Consider the following 14,278-nt stretch of genomic DNA (forward strand, 5'->3'; position numbering starts at 1 on the left):
AATGTTCAAGTTGTCCTATGAGAAGGAAACAAGAGTTATGAAGAATAAAGCAAAAATCTTCAAGAATTTGTTCAGACTTACCAAATCCAGCCAGGGTTGACCTGAGCTGGGGTGCCGGGTTTGATCGTTCTACAGAACCAAAGAAACAAACCTTTTGACCAAAAGAGCCATTTTGATGTATCCTTTTTGATGTCAAGATTTAATTCAGTGCAATTCAATATCACTATTAAAAATAAAAAGTACTGTAGGTAACCGGTGTGATGTTGAAAGACAATAGAAATGCACACTTCTGGGATATTAGAAGTGTGGTTGCATCGACTAATTTCAAGATTTGAGTCTTGCATAAGTACAGTGTGATGATGTATGGACCCACATGAAGTCACAGGGACCCTGATTTGACATATGGCTCGAGTAATAAGGCAATTACTGTATTCAGTTTGGCAACCACACTAAAAAAGGCTTTCAAAACACATGCATGAAGTCACATACAGCACCTTAATTTCAACTGACACTTTATTGACACCATTTCAAAGCACACACACATTGCTGGTAAAGCACATAGGGTAGAACAATAACATTCTGTTATGGCGATCACATGAGGACTCCATGAGTCATCTGCTCCGTTATCAGAACGATGGATGACTCAGCAGCATTCATTATTTGGATACAGTAGATACATGCATCAGTGTCATAAAAAGGTGGCTGTAGAAATACCAGATAACAGAGCATACAGTGCTTAGGAAAAAACTATTCTGATTAGGTTCAAACAGACAGACAGAAAGGGAATGGGAAACTTCGCTTGTACAGTATGAGCAATAGTATTATGAAATAACCTATAACATAAACAGCAGCACCATTTGCATGTCTTAGACAAATATCTGCAACATGTTGTATGTACTGTACTGTACATACAAGAAGAGTAAAATCATACAACAGTGTCGCTTGCTCAAGATTATTTAGGCCTTAAATCAACTGTATGGATCTATTGGGTAGTGAGTGAAAGGGTGTATGGCTTTTGGGGTGGGGGGGGGGTACATATTCAAAAAGGGAGTCTGCTGAGACACTTGAGATATTGCAGGAGACAGGTTTCATGCAGCAGTACTGTAACTACTGTAGGTGTCACAAGTTCAACCCAGGATTTCATGACTCATGGCTCAGCGATTGATGAAGCTGAGGCCTTGAGGCTATAATCAAAAAAAGGAAAAGTATAAAAATATAAATAGTCAACAAATTAGAGATTAACAGTAGAAAGCTGACAGATTAAAAAAAAGCATTCCAACAAATCCATGCAGAGTGAGAATGTTAGACTGAGCATTCTTGGTTCTCAACTCTTGAGCTTACATTTACATGTGGATAAAGTGATTGTTGGATTAGTAGCTAAAGCTCAAATTAAAATGCAAGACGTACAACAGAAACAAATTACACAGCAGGTTCTTGCGGTATCCAGTGCTAGTGTAGCAGCCAGTAATGCACCACCAAAGGGACAAGATGGAGATGGTTGTTATTGGTTAATCAAGTTAAATCTGCTTCCATACTTTGTCATTCTTCGCCTTGCATAGCAGAATACTTGCAGACTTTTTTAATAATCAACACTGACAGACCTCTTGTCAAACAGTTTGCGATACCACGGTCTCTTCCTGGAGCCCTGGAAAATCCTTCGCACATGGACGGCCTCCTCGGGTGTCCAGTGTCGGGGCAGATAACGGTCATAGTTAAGGTTGGTGGACGTCTGATGGTGGCTCAGCTGAACCCGCCGGGTGTAAAGGTCATCTAGAACGGGGTCTGCCTCTGTGTATTCTTCGTCAGAGTCTTCCTCGCACAAGGCTCTCGGGAAAAGCTTGTCATCGATAGCACTTTCGGAGAGCGACCGATAGAATTGGGGAAGAAGGGAAGGCGTCACGTCTACCTCGCTGCTGGAAAAAGTTGGTATATTTATGTTGGGTTTATTCAAGAATGGCAAGCGTTTAAATCATTTCACACCATCTCCATGCCGAGATAGATATTGAAAGTAGAGGTTAATCCTCAAGATAGCAGCCTTTTTTGCAAATGCCTTCTATACCCACCTGCAGTATATTTAAAAAGTTGAAATAAACATTAGAGCAGAGCAATGTTATTGGAGTTAGGCGAGCTTGTGCCTGATCTAGGTGTGATGAAATCCCATAATATCCCTAGATGATCATTACTGGGGGCTTACCGTGCTTAGCTGCCCTGTGGGCTCAACGGAGGGGCCCACAGGCCTGGTCGCAATTGAGATAATCCCTCCTATTAGCTATTAGTGTAGATTTGCGTCTTACACAAGCATTCAATTGACAAACAACGAATGGAGAGTTTACTTCATGTCTGAGCAAACGGGTGTGATTATTTATATGTACCAATAATCAAGGCCAAAATTACAACTCAATCAATTTGTATTGTATGACATTTGAGCAATTGTGACGAATAACAGTTTAAATCCATCATTTATTCTGACCTCTCCCCGAAAAGGCCTAGCCGTCCTGACCCTTATCCATAATTTATACATTATGGATAATTAGTGTAGACTTACTGTTATTCGTCACTCTCAACTAATCGTCAAGTAAAACGTAATGACCGTGACAACCGTATTAGGGTATTGTGAACATAATGTACGAGCGGGCGAGGTCATATTATGCCTCCAGGTGTAGAACTGTATCCTCAGAGTCACTGTCAAAGTGTCAACATGGTAACCACGCGTCCAGCCCCAGCTTGTCCTCAGTCACCGTCAATATTGGTAACCACAGGCCAATTGGAAAAAGATCTTGGCAGGAGAAAGGTTATGGCCAGCTGGTCAGCTGGTCTTCAGTAAGCAAAATACAGAGCCAAATGAGCAACAAAATGACAACTGCATTCCAACAATACATTTAAACACCATTCGCATGGTGATCAAAGCCAAGTGCCAATCACACATTCTGGAGTATTAGTATCAACAATTTCATGTTGATAATGCAATGTTATTAGCGCTACAAAAATGTTGTATTAAAGAAGTTACGATTACGTGATGCTACTAAAGAAATGGTAAAGTCATTTGTTTTAAATTGTACAAGTGCAGATGCGTGGGGTGGGCGGAAGAGAGGTAAAAAAAGAAAAAAAAAAAAGGTATAAGTTCTGAATTTCTATTCAAACTGTAGTGTAAAGATGAGCTCCGCAGAGTTCCATCAAAAGGTGCCTTTAAAACAAGCGTGTAAATTAACTTGTATTTCATGTTGGGCCTACAACTGTAGCACAGCATTTTTTGTAGGCTACAGTGGTGTAAAACTCCTGGCATGTACTTATATAATGCCTTTGTTGAGATTCTCTTCCCTTTACAGTCTGTCATGAGCAATGCTGCAGTTGTAACGCCCTGGATTCGAACTCGGGCCTCCCGTGTGAAAGTCCAACATCTTAACCACTAGACCAAAGGGATATATCCCTATGGACTGGGGGAGATATTAGACTTTTGAGGCCATCAGGCAGAGGCTGTGAGCCACTCTGCTACACAGTCTCTGACCATGTGTTGCAGGATGCATTCATGCATGTGTGGCATTTGACACAAAGGCTATGTGTGAGTGGGGATGCATAACTTACAATTAATCACAGTTGCCATCTGTTTTTCTGTGCATTTTGTTGGTTACTGCATGTCTGGATGAGGACTTGTGAATTGATAAAAGAAGCACAGAGCTTGTAACTTTACACTGTAGGTAGAGTGCCTATTGTGTGTGTATGTTGTCTTTTAACCACTGCACAAATTATTCACTGCATAAAATAAAATAAACTAAAAAAAACAGTCGTCTTCCTTGGCCCAAGTGTGGCAGTGTGCACAAGTTCAGTACAACTCCGGTGTACTCTTGACGAAATAAAGTAAGAAAAGCACAGCATTAAGGAATTTAACTACAAACTGAAGAAGAAAACACATAGGCCTCAACAGATTAGGTCAGTTATTCTATGCAATTAGGTCAGTTATTCTATGCAAGTTAACAGCACATCTGAAACTGTCATGCTACAGTAGCTGTACCTAGTGAGAGGGCTGGGGCAGCCCATTCCATTCTCCTGCCCTCGCTTTCTTCGTAGGAGTGCTGCCGGGATGTAGGTTCTGTTTTGCTGGGCCGACGGGTGCGTGGACTCCATCCTGAAACCCTGGTCTGCCTCTGCGTCACTCCCGCACCCTGGAGACCACACAGAAACATTACAAGAAGCGACAGAGCAAAAGCAAAGTCAAAGAACGAACAACTAGAATGAAGAGCATGAAATGTACAACAGGAAAAGAGATGAAGAGCAAATGCAAATGAAGGAAAAATATCCAAATATCAGGAGAGGAAAGAGATGAACCTTGACTGGACAACCTTCTAACAACCAAGAGTCTCCGTGCCAGAGTCCCTCTCACCCCACTTTATCACCGCGGTGTGGAGCCTGACAGAATCTCTCACTTACGCACACAGAGCATAAACATGAAGGCGTTGTATTCAGAGGAACAACACATTCAGATTTAGGGATAAGGAGATTAGATGGATTCATTTACTAGGAATTTTCCCCATCAGGCTGAATATGTTACTTTTCAGGACATATAAAAAGAAAAATCACACCCGTGTGAAGTGAGCCAGGAGGCCGGAATCGAGTTACCGTGTGGCGGTACCTCTACTGTACTGTACTGGCACACCCGAAAGCATCATATATACACTTAATACGTGCGTGTGTGTGTGTGTTAGGTTGCACACAGGTGGTGAAAAATAACCATGCTGTTTTTGTGCTTATACCCAGACACCCACCCACCAACCCAGTATACAAGGGTTAAAATAGTACAAGTATAAAATAGTATAATATTTTCATTAAATTTATATATAAAAAACAAAAGCTGATATACTAGGGGTAAATCGTGCTTATACCCAGACACCCAGCCAACCACCCACCAACCCACCCAGTGTTCCAATGGATGCAATGAATAGCCGATCTACAAGCTCACCATTCACTACTTTTGTGCGACAAGTATAAAATAGTATAATATTTTCATTAATTTATATATAAAAAACAAAAGCTGATATACTAGGGGTAAACTGAACCGGCATCGTATGCTGTGCATGTAGAATTGTGATAAGAATGCTTTATGGGCTCACGTGTACAGAATACACATACGGTAATAGATGCAAATGTCAAGTAACTTTTACCTTCATGGCCAACGTGAAGGGTTTGGGAATCCATGGAGTCAACACTATCCATGGAGTCTTGTCTCCTATAGTCTGATCTTGGGCGCTGCGCCTCGATTCTCCCTTGGAACCGTGACTCGTATCCACCATCCTTGGCACGCATAGTGTCCTCCTCCAAAGCCTGCGTATAAGGGATAAGAGCATTGATGCACACATAGCAGAGCAATGAACTCACAAACAAGAGCCTGTAAAATAAACCTACCTTCGACAAGGCCAGGCCTAAGAGCCCCTCAAATGCCTTGAAGTTCAGATGAGGTCCATTGTAGCACTGGTCCAGCTGAGCTTTCCGTCCCAGCCAGTAGACTGTAATCAGAACCTGACAAAGAACCAGAGACTATTCTCAGTTTTTTGTCATTTTGTTTTAGATAACAAAACCCTTTACTATTATTTTGGCTCTGCCATAATTCTCATTTGTGTTAATACAAAGTGGATAGTTCTAAAAACGTAATATCCAAGATGTACTTCTGGGAAACGGCAAACTATGCTATTTTGAAGGTTGCTGGTATTACAATGTGGTTTAGGCCAGTTGTAGTGGAGTAGAGTTTAGGCCTGTTGTAGCCACACAATGAACATGGTCAGACACATTTGATCTGGCACATGAAGGTTCAAGCAATTTGATGCAGGAACATAAGACTAGTCAATTCCGTCTGCAGGTGTGACAGCTGGACAGCCACTTCTTTAAATGCGAAATAAACAAGAAATATTAGTCATATTAGTGAAACAAACGCACATAGTGTTGCGTTTATAGCAGACTCCTCACTCATAATGTGCACTTGCAGTTTGGGCAACTCCAAAGCAAACTCCACATGCCAACATTTTATTTGCCATAGTATCAACCCCTTACCCCTGTGTCGGATCAGTGGTTAGACTGGCATATTCGCCAATACCGATATGACAAATATGGGCCGATACTGATACTTTTCCGATACAGTATCGGAGGGACATCTCTACTCCTAACATTAGCCGTGCTCCACTGCAGTGTGTGCATATGGGTGTTGGGTGAAAGCAGCCCTTCCGCAGGGCCCCGTGTCATAGCTTAGGAGGCAGGCAATCATGACGAGGTCGCTAGTCACAACTACACGATTGTCTGCCGGCGTTTCAGAGTATGGCGTCAGCCTCCCATTAGGCGGCGGTTCAGAGTATGGCGTCAGACTCCCATTGGCTTATAATGCGGCATGGGGGTGGGACTCCCATTGATGACTAGCTCGCTTACATTTCAAGAGCCGTCATTAGTCAAGTTTCACCTGACGAAAAAAAGAATACTACAAAATGTTCACACAAGTCTGTTATTTAAATCTCATATCCAATGTCATGATCTCATGTCTCATGACTATTCTTTTAGATAAACAAATTAAACCAGATAAATATATACATTAGATATTATAAATATTAAAGTAGCAGGAGTGCGTTAATTCCTTATTTATTCATTAATTTAGTGCAGTGATTGTGGTTTAGGATACTTGCATTATTATCAAAACTATTAGGGAAGCACGAGCCGGGTAACACACAAGTCCACTTCTAGTTCACAAACAGCAAGGATGCACTTCACTCAACTCGTATGAATCTGCCAGTACAAATTGTATTGACATCTCATTTTCCTAACCTCAATTCAAGGACAAACTGATGCTTACATTCTGAAGCAAAGCATTAAAACAATACATGTGCGACTTTTTTAGATACCTCCAAATACGAGAGTACTTTATGGGGGAGGTGAAAGCATCCGAGCCGGTGGCCTCAAACGATCTCATACAGGTTTTTATTCAGGCATATAAGCACGAGTCCAAAAGAGTAGTGTCCAGTATATATAATGCCCTGGTTTCAGCTAGGGTCAATTCCACAGAGTACATTAAAACTAATTGGGAAAAAGAGTTGGAGATTACCATCACATCAGAAGAATGGGCAAACATGTGCAATACACAAATTACATCCACCAATTCAAGAATGTGGAGAGAATTCTGTTGGAAGACCCTAACGAGATTTTTTATTACCCCCAAAATTAAATCAAGAAAACTGAAAACAGATCAGCCATGCTGGAGACAGTGTGGCCATAAGGGGGCCGGCCACGCTCATATTTTCTGGTCTTGTCCTAAAATTCAGAAATACTGGCATCCAGTCCACCTTGGAGACCATTCTGTGTTTTGAGATACCTCTGTCTGTTCCTTTTCTACTGTTGGGAAATATCCCTGAAGAGTTTCTAATACATGATAAATATTTAATCAAGATCCTCTTAGCAGCAAGTAAAAAAGCAATCACACGACACTGGTGCCAGCAGGACCCACCAACGAAAGATCAATGGATGGACATTATTGAGGAACTGTATGCTATGGAAAAACTAACATTCATACTTAGACTACAAGAGGATAAATTCTAAAAAAGTGGGAAAAGTGGAATCTCTTCTCTCAGCCTAGCGATATTGCAATAGGATTTCATTGAATGTTTTTTGTAATATAAAAAATGCAGCCTTTTTTCTTTTACTTTGTCTTTTTATTTTTTTTATTTCCGTATAGTCTTGTCAGTTGTTTTTTTCTTGTCCGTTCTTCCTTCAATAAAAATTAAGTGAAAAAAAATGTGTAAGCACAAATAAGAGTCATTACTTACATTTTTGAGTCTTCTACTGCTTTCTTCGCATCTAAAAAGTGAAACATTTAATTAAATTACCACAGAAATGACAGTCCTTTTAGTGAAAATGGTGACCACACCCATATAGACCATTTTCACAGTAGTGGTTATTAATTGATTAATTCCACTATTGTAGAATGTTAATTTATGATGGTGGGATGTGCCTTCCTTCCACAAACGCTAAATGCTTGCAGACTGCAGGTCAAAATATTGCCTGAACAGCTCTAGCCTGGAAACCAGACGAATCTACCATTGCAAATATATAAACAAAAAATAAAGTGTCTGGAACCAATCAATTGTGATTGGATGTCACTCCCTCCCAACTAGTGAGGGACCAATCAGGACCGAGAATGCAAACTGGTTTATCAGGCTTTTCTTTGGAAATGCAGGTTCCACACAGATTCCAGACCAATATCTAAGCAGTGATATTATTCTGGCCATGCCAGGCTCATGTTCATGTTGTTGACTACATTGACTCATAGGAATAGACTATGTGACAACCAGGTGTCTGGTGACCACCGGAGAGACGGGTGACAGCCGGAATGTAGACGGCACCCCGGGTGAGCAGTATGGGTTAGCGCCCCCAGCCTGCATCCTCTGTGAGGAGGAAGCCCAAAAACCTTCGATGAGGCCTTTAGGAGGGCCATTCGAGCCGCAAGCGGATCCTGCAGTACCACCGTTTCCCAGGTGGAGCTTGTGGAACCATTGCGGCAATTGAAGGCTCCACATAGGGACAACCGGAGGTTTACGGAATGCATTGGTCTATGGGCTCGATGTTGTTGCATGATTCCCGTTCCAGAGTGCGGTCAGTGCATCGGTTCAAGAGAGTTGGAGTCATCTGTGCCGGACAGCAAGGGAGCGGCATAATTTGAATGCACTGTAGCTTGCCAGGCCTCAATCTTCAAATTCAAATGTTTATTTTCAATATTCAAAATAATATAATTCATTCATTGACCTCTTATTATAGATAAGTAAAAACATCTTCAGACACCTACTGTATACTGTACCGTGTCCAGTTATACCTGAGTGTTACGCGAGTGGACAGGTCCTGAAGGTCTCCTGGATGAAACAGCTGCGATTCGTTCAGTCCTAGCTTTTCACAGGCCTTTAGAAACACGCTCACATTATCCTGAGGGTTAGAATAGAAACACGCTCACATTATCCTGAGGGTTAGAATAGAAACACACTCACATTATCCTGAGGGTTAGAATAGAAACACACTCACGTTATCCTGAGGGTTAGAACAGGTGAAGTAAAACAAGTTCAGGAGATGTGACCATTGAAAGAATAAGAAAAGGCAAGGAAAAACAAGGAAGGCATATACTTAGATAATTAAGATTAGTTTCCCAGTTTGTAATGCACATTTTTTGATTTGCACAACCAACCTTGCAAAACCAAGTAGAAGCCACATCAAGTTTTAATACTGTTCCATGTGGCCAAACCCAAACGCACATAGGCGGTGATCTACAGTTTAACAATATGCCTATTGTCGAGTGGGAACTCTGTCTGTCCAGCAATATCAAACAATACAATCCCCATGGAATACCCTGTTGCCATCAATATGATGTCATAGTACTGATGTCATAGACATGCCAGCTCTATATATGGGCATAAAAGGGATCAGGGCTGCCCTGATGAAGACCCCATTTTATTTTTAGGCAGAAATCGTACAGCCCTAGTAAGACAAGCATTTAAAATTGTAATGTTCCTGAGAGGTAAGGCACCGGTCTAGTACGATTAGTCTCACGTTGCCAAACTTGCCAGACTGTTGCAGCTCGCTCAATTTTCAAATGTTTCCGTCATACAGCCTAGACTAGACTTTATTTTACAAATCAAAACCTGGATACAACCTAGTTGAGTCCCTCTCAAGTCTCAAAGCCATTATACGGTTTCAGGATCAGTCGACTAGAAAAACGAGTCACTGTCTCTCACCAACTTACACAGGAAACCACACAATGCGTTAAGACTTCCCTGCTACAAGGTGCTGTCTCCGTACACATGTACAAGACTTTACAAGGTGCTGTCTCCGTACACATGTACAAGACTTTGAGAAAAGGCATGCAAGACCCAAGTTGGACTCACCAGGCCAGCAATGGGAGTAGAGCGCCTGTTGATTCTATTGATGACTCCAGGTTTCAACTGGTTTATCAGACTTGGAAAAAAACAAATACAAGAGAGTATGTATGTATACATGATATATATCATCAAATCAGGAATTACATTTCACGAGTTAGGTCATTGTTTTGTACTGTAGATGCAAGAGCTGTGGATCATCACTCACTCGCAAAGCAGGAGTCCATTTTCTAGGGCAGCTCGGAAGTCATTGGAGCCAAAAGACTTTTTGGTAACTTCCTAAAAACAATATAAAACACAGTTACTGTAGCTGTAATCTATTTCTATTAATGTATCAGTCAGTGCATTCAACAGATGTCAGCAATACAGACAGCCATGTTGTTTAAATGGATCTTACAACAATAACTTAAAAATCGTAAAACTGGAAAATAAGTGACCACAAACACAACAGTTCTACTTCAATGAACCTGTACCAGAGTAAAGACTAGAATGATTTTAATTTTTAACCCATTCTGGGCAGGAACCCATTTTGGTGTTTTAAGCATTGTTATAATTTAGCTATTGAAAAATAGCAGATTTACAAGATCATAGCGCGTATAGGTCTGCTATTCTTGACCATCACTGACATAGAAAAATGAGTATTTCAGAAAACCGTAAGGATTTAGAAGATCTTTCTTCTTTTTGTTTGACGTCAGGCCTAATTAAGCATGATAGTATCAAGGACAATGAAATGACAATGAAATGAAAAGGGCTATAAAATGGGAACGCGGGGGAAAAATGAGTTATTGTTCAGCCCTATGCCTAAACACTGAGCCCCAACGGCTGATTCTTCTCACTAATTAATTCCCTCAGGAATCCACACAATTGGGCCCCAGCCATGCCATGGCTGGTTCTGTGGACTCATGCAGAAAATCCAGTCCACATTAATGCAACAACACATAATACAAGGCCTACGGTATGTGGACAACAACCCCCTTCCAAGCCCCTTGCAAAACCTAATTTTAATTGGCCATTTCAATAAACAATTGCCCCGGTACAACGCGATTCCATAGATTACAGCCATATGGTTTAACACACTTGTCAAAGCTCTACAGCCACATTGGTTATTGTCCATCAAGGGCAGGTCTTGTACGGGCATAAATAAACATGTTGTGGCACATGTAGGGACCACGTACGGGTCGCTCAAATGAATAACTACTGGCAATTGATGAAAGGTCACAGAAGAGTTAGTTCAGTGATAGATTTAAATGATTGTTTTTTCTCTCCTGCCATCAGACACAATGAAACACATTTCACAGCCCTTTTAAACATAAAAGCATTTGATATTTAGATTTTTTTTTTTTTTTTTTACAATTGTAATTGATCAGACCCATGTCTTAAAAAGGAAGTGAACACATGCTTTAACCATTTTGGGGCGGGAACCCCTTTTGGTGTTTTAACTAAGCATTATGTTATACTTTAGCTATTGAAAAATAGCAGATCTACAAGCTCATAGCGTGCCACCGAGTGGCGCACTACGAGCTTGTAGGTCTGCTATTTCTTTTAATCGCGAAAATGCCATTTATTTTATTTTGATGTCAGGCCTAAATGGGTTAACTTTGACACATTGTAGGATACCTGTAAACTATGTACTGTAAGCTACCTGTAAGCTACATTATAAAGCAACATAAAATGGAAGATACAAATGTGCAAACTGTGTTCAATTATATAGAGTAAAACAATGGGTTTAGCTTATTCTAGTGTTGGCATAGGCCACAGCGTGTAGCATTTCATAGACACGAGTCCTTCAGTGCACTGCAATATAGCCAAGCATAGGTTGTGATGTGGGTCCATGGGTTATTAACTGTTCCATAGTTCATGGGCTACTCTCCCTTGGGCCTTTGTCTCTCACACACAGACACACAGTTCTTTCCTGGCTTCAACTCATCCTTTTAATCAATCATTTCAAAGATACACAAAGGGTTGAAACTGGCATGGGCCAGCTGCCAACAAACTGTTGTCATAACTGTTCACTTGGGTACACAAACTACAACAATAGCCACATTTAGAGTTTAGACTGTTATTTGTCAACATATCTGTACTGTGCTGGCCAGATTCTAACATCTCTGTACTGTGCTGGCCAGATTCTACAAGTTGTTATTTGTCAACAACATCTCTGTACTGTGCTGGCCAGATTCTAACATCTCTGTACTGTGCTGGCCAGATTCTACAAGTTGGGCTTCATAGATTGTGACTTAGGTTCAGAACAGCTCACACAGCACACAATGTCTATTCCGTAGCCTACTGAGAAGAACAAGTATGAGCTACAATTTGCAACGAGATGTACAGTGCAGTGCCATCACTAATTAGCTCTGGTCCATAGCTCTAATGCAATTAAGACAATAAATAAAAATAAAAGTCAAGTACATCAGAATGGTGTGCGTCAGTAGCCTACATATAGGCCTTCTGTATGACCTCTATATCTTCTCTCCTCTAAGTATTTATTAAAGGGCAAATAACATGCATTTTAAAACTGCTTTTAATAATCATATTGTCTATGTCCCTCAAAGTTATTTCTAATGGTTTGAGCCTCAATCACCACTCTGATATAACCAGGCCTTGTCATTTCTTTCTGGACTTTGAAAGCAGTTTTAGCTGCAGTACCACAATGTCCTGAGGTGGTGGGGGTGCTGATATGCAGATTATTTAATATTTTAGTCATTATAATACTGATGCTAGATAAAACCAGGCTTGTTTCCATTCCATGCCAACAATGGTGGACATTGTAAACAAGTGGAAATGCAAATTTGGAACTGAAGACTGAAGAAGAGGAGGAATTATACAAAGTAGGGTGACATTGATGACATCACGATGAGGCCAAAAATCAGTCGAGCTGTTCCTGAGAGCAATTTCCCTTAAAACACCCATATGACATGAAAGCCTGATTGTTCAAAATTGGTTATTTGTGGGGATAGAAAACACACATGGGAGCCCCAGAAACACAAAATAAATTGAAAAAGTTGAATTTTATGTTATAGGTCCTTTAACAGTTTGCAGAATTACAGTATATTTCAAGCGCAACTCAATACAAAAAACTGTTAACTGTGAGTGGATGACCGTCGACCAATAAAGCACTAGACTGGTTTACAAGAGCAGAGGGTCCACCTTGTTCAATTCATCATAACATTTAGAGACATACAAATATACACTTCTTTATAGCCAAAAAAACAGGAAATCATAATAAGAGGAGGAGAGGGAAAAGAAAATATGCGATTCCATGTGAATCCCTGTGGCCAAACTAGGGGGTTTTCATGATTCTGAACCCATTCCATGACCTCATCACATTTGTGATGACGGCTATGGACTTTAAGCCCAAGGAGTGTTTTTCGTGCAAAACTAATGCTTGGAATGGATTCAGAATCATGAAAACCCTCTAGTTTGACCCCTAGTTTGTCCATAGCCACTTTTTTGTGCAAAACTAATGCTTGGAACTTTGCTGAACACTTTGTTCATTGTTACCATTGTGCTAGTTACTTTACCTACTTACTTTACACCTAGGTTTTTGTAGAAGGCTGTGATGAGTTATACACCAAAGCGTTATGAGCACAGCAGTCATATATTGTACATGTATGCAAATGAGAACACAGGACTTCTTTATGCAAGAAAGCATGGAAAACCCTTTTTACATTTTATCAGTGTGCATTTGCATTTTAGTGCTGCTCGAGACAACCACAACAAAGGATGAGGCAAGAAGGAGTTGAGTAGAGGCTTTATCACTTGCTAAATTCAAATTGAGCGCGTTTACACAATTAAACGTTCTTACACACCGACAGGCAGCTTCCCATGCATCACAATTCATCCGTCTAAAAAGAAACAGGCTAACTGAATGAAGTTGCATCCTGCAGGACAAATGAAATGAAGGACTCAATTAAGTTTGAAGTAGCCTAATCAAATCAACTTACCTCCATCCAACGCTGAGCCTCGTTGAAGGCATTCACACAGCTGACGCTCGTGTGTTCACGCCACTCCATGACAAATGTTTTCTGATGGAGTAGGCCGGCTGTCTACACGATTATAATTGTCACGTTTCACCTAAAAATGAAATAATCTAAATACAAAATATTCCGGATTGCCTAATGCCTGTTTGTTTGGTCACTAATCACAAAGAAAAGACTGGCATTGCCTACCGAGTGCTGCTGATTATGCACAGCCACAAGGATAAGTTCCTGCTGATTCTGTTTGCAACTCAAACGCCAATGGTGTCTCAACCTCTATGGTCTCAACCCATCAGTTTATTGACATTTCTAATTGTAGTTGATTGGATAATAAAGTTGAAGTCTCCACCCACTCTCTGTGCAGAGGCAGAGCCATATTAAGGGTGCGTTCGGAAATGCGCACCGGGAGCGCACTCG

At 40.8% G+C, this 14,278-nt stretch overlaps 1 protein-coding gene across 1 annotated transcript in view; it reads right to left on the minus strand.

Moving 5' to 3' along the window:
- The window catches only part of LOC310854508 (LIM domain only protein 7-like), a 32,263-nt gene extending 18,290 nt beyond the window's left edge, over window positions 1–13,973 (minus strand). Inside the window, exons 1-9 of the mRNA XM_083759188.1 lie at window positions 13,829–13,973; window positions 10,096–10,166; window positions 9,897–9,966; window positions 8,837–8,943; window positions 7,794–7,824; window positions 5,398–5,511; window positions 5,157–5,316; window positions 4,010–4,160; window positions 82–129 (exon numbers count right to left, since the gene is read on the minus strand). Of these exons, the coding sequence (XP_083615314.1) occupies window positions 82–129; window positions 4,010–4,160; window positions 5,157–5,316; window positions 5,398–5,511; window positions 7,794–7,824; window positions 8,837–8,943; window positions 9,897–9,966; window positions 10,096–10,166; window positions 13,829–13,897 (821 nt within the window). The 5' untranslated portion in view covers window positions 13,898–13,973. The remainder of the gene's footprint in view (window positions 1–81; window positions 130–4,009; window positions 4,161–5,156; window positions 5,317–5,397; window positions 5,512–7,793; window positions 7,825–8,836; window positions 8,944–9,896; window positions 9,967–10,095; window positions 10,167–13,828) is intronic.
- Window positions 13,974–14,278: the final 305 nt, after the last annotated feature.

This window comes from Protomyctophum parallelum (assembly GCF_964188405.1).
Source record: "Protomyctophum parallelum genome assembly, chromosome: 2".
Classification (NCBI taxonomy): Eukaryota; Metazoa; Chordata; class Actinopteri; order Myctophiformes; family Myctophidae; genus Protomyctophum; species Protomyctophum parallelum.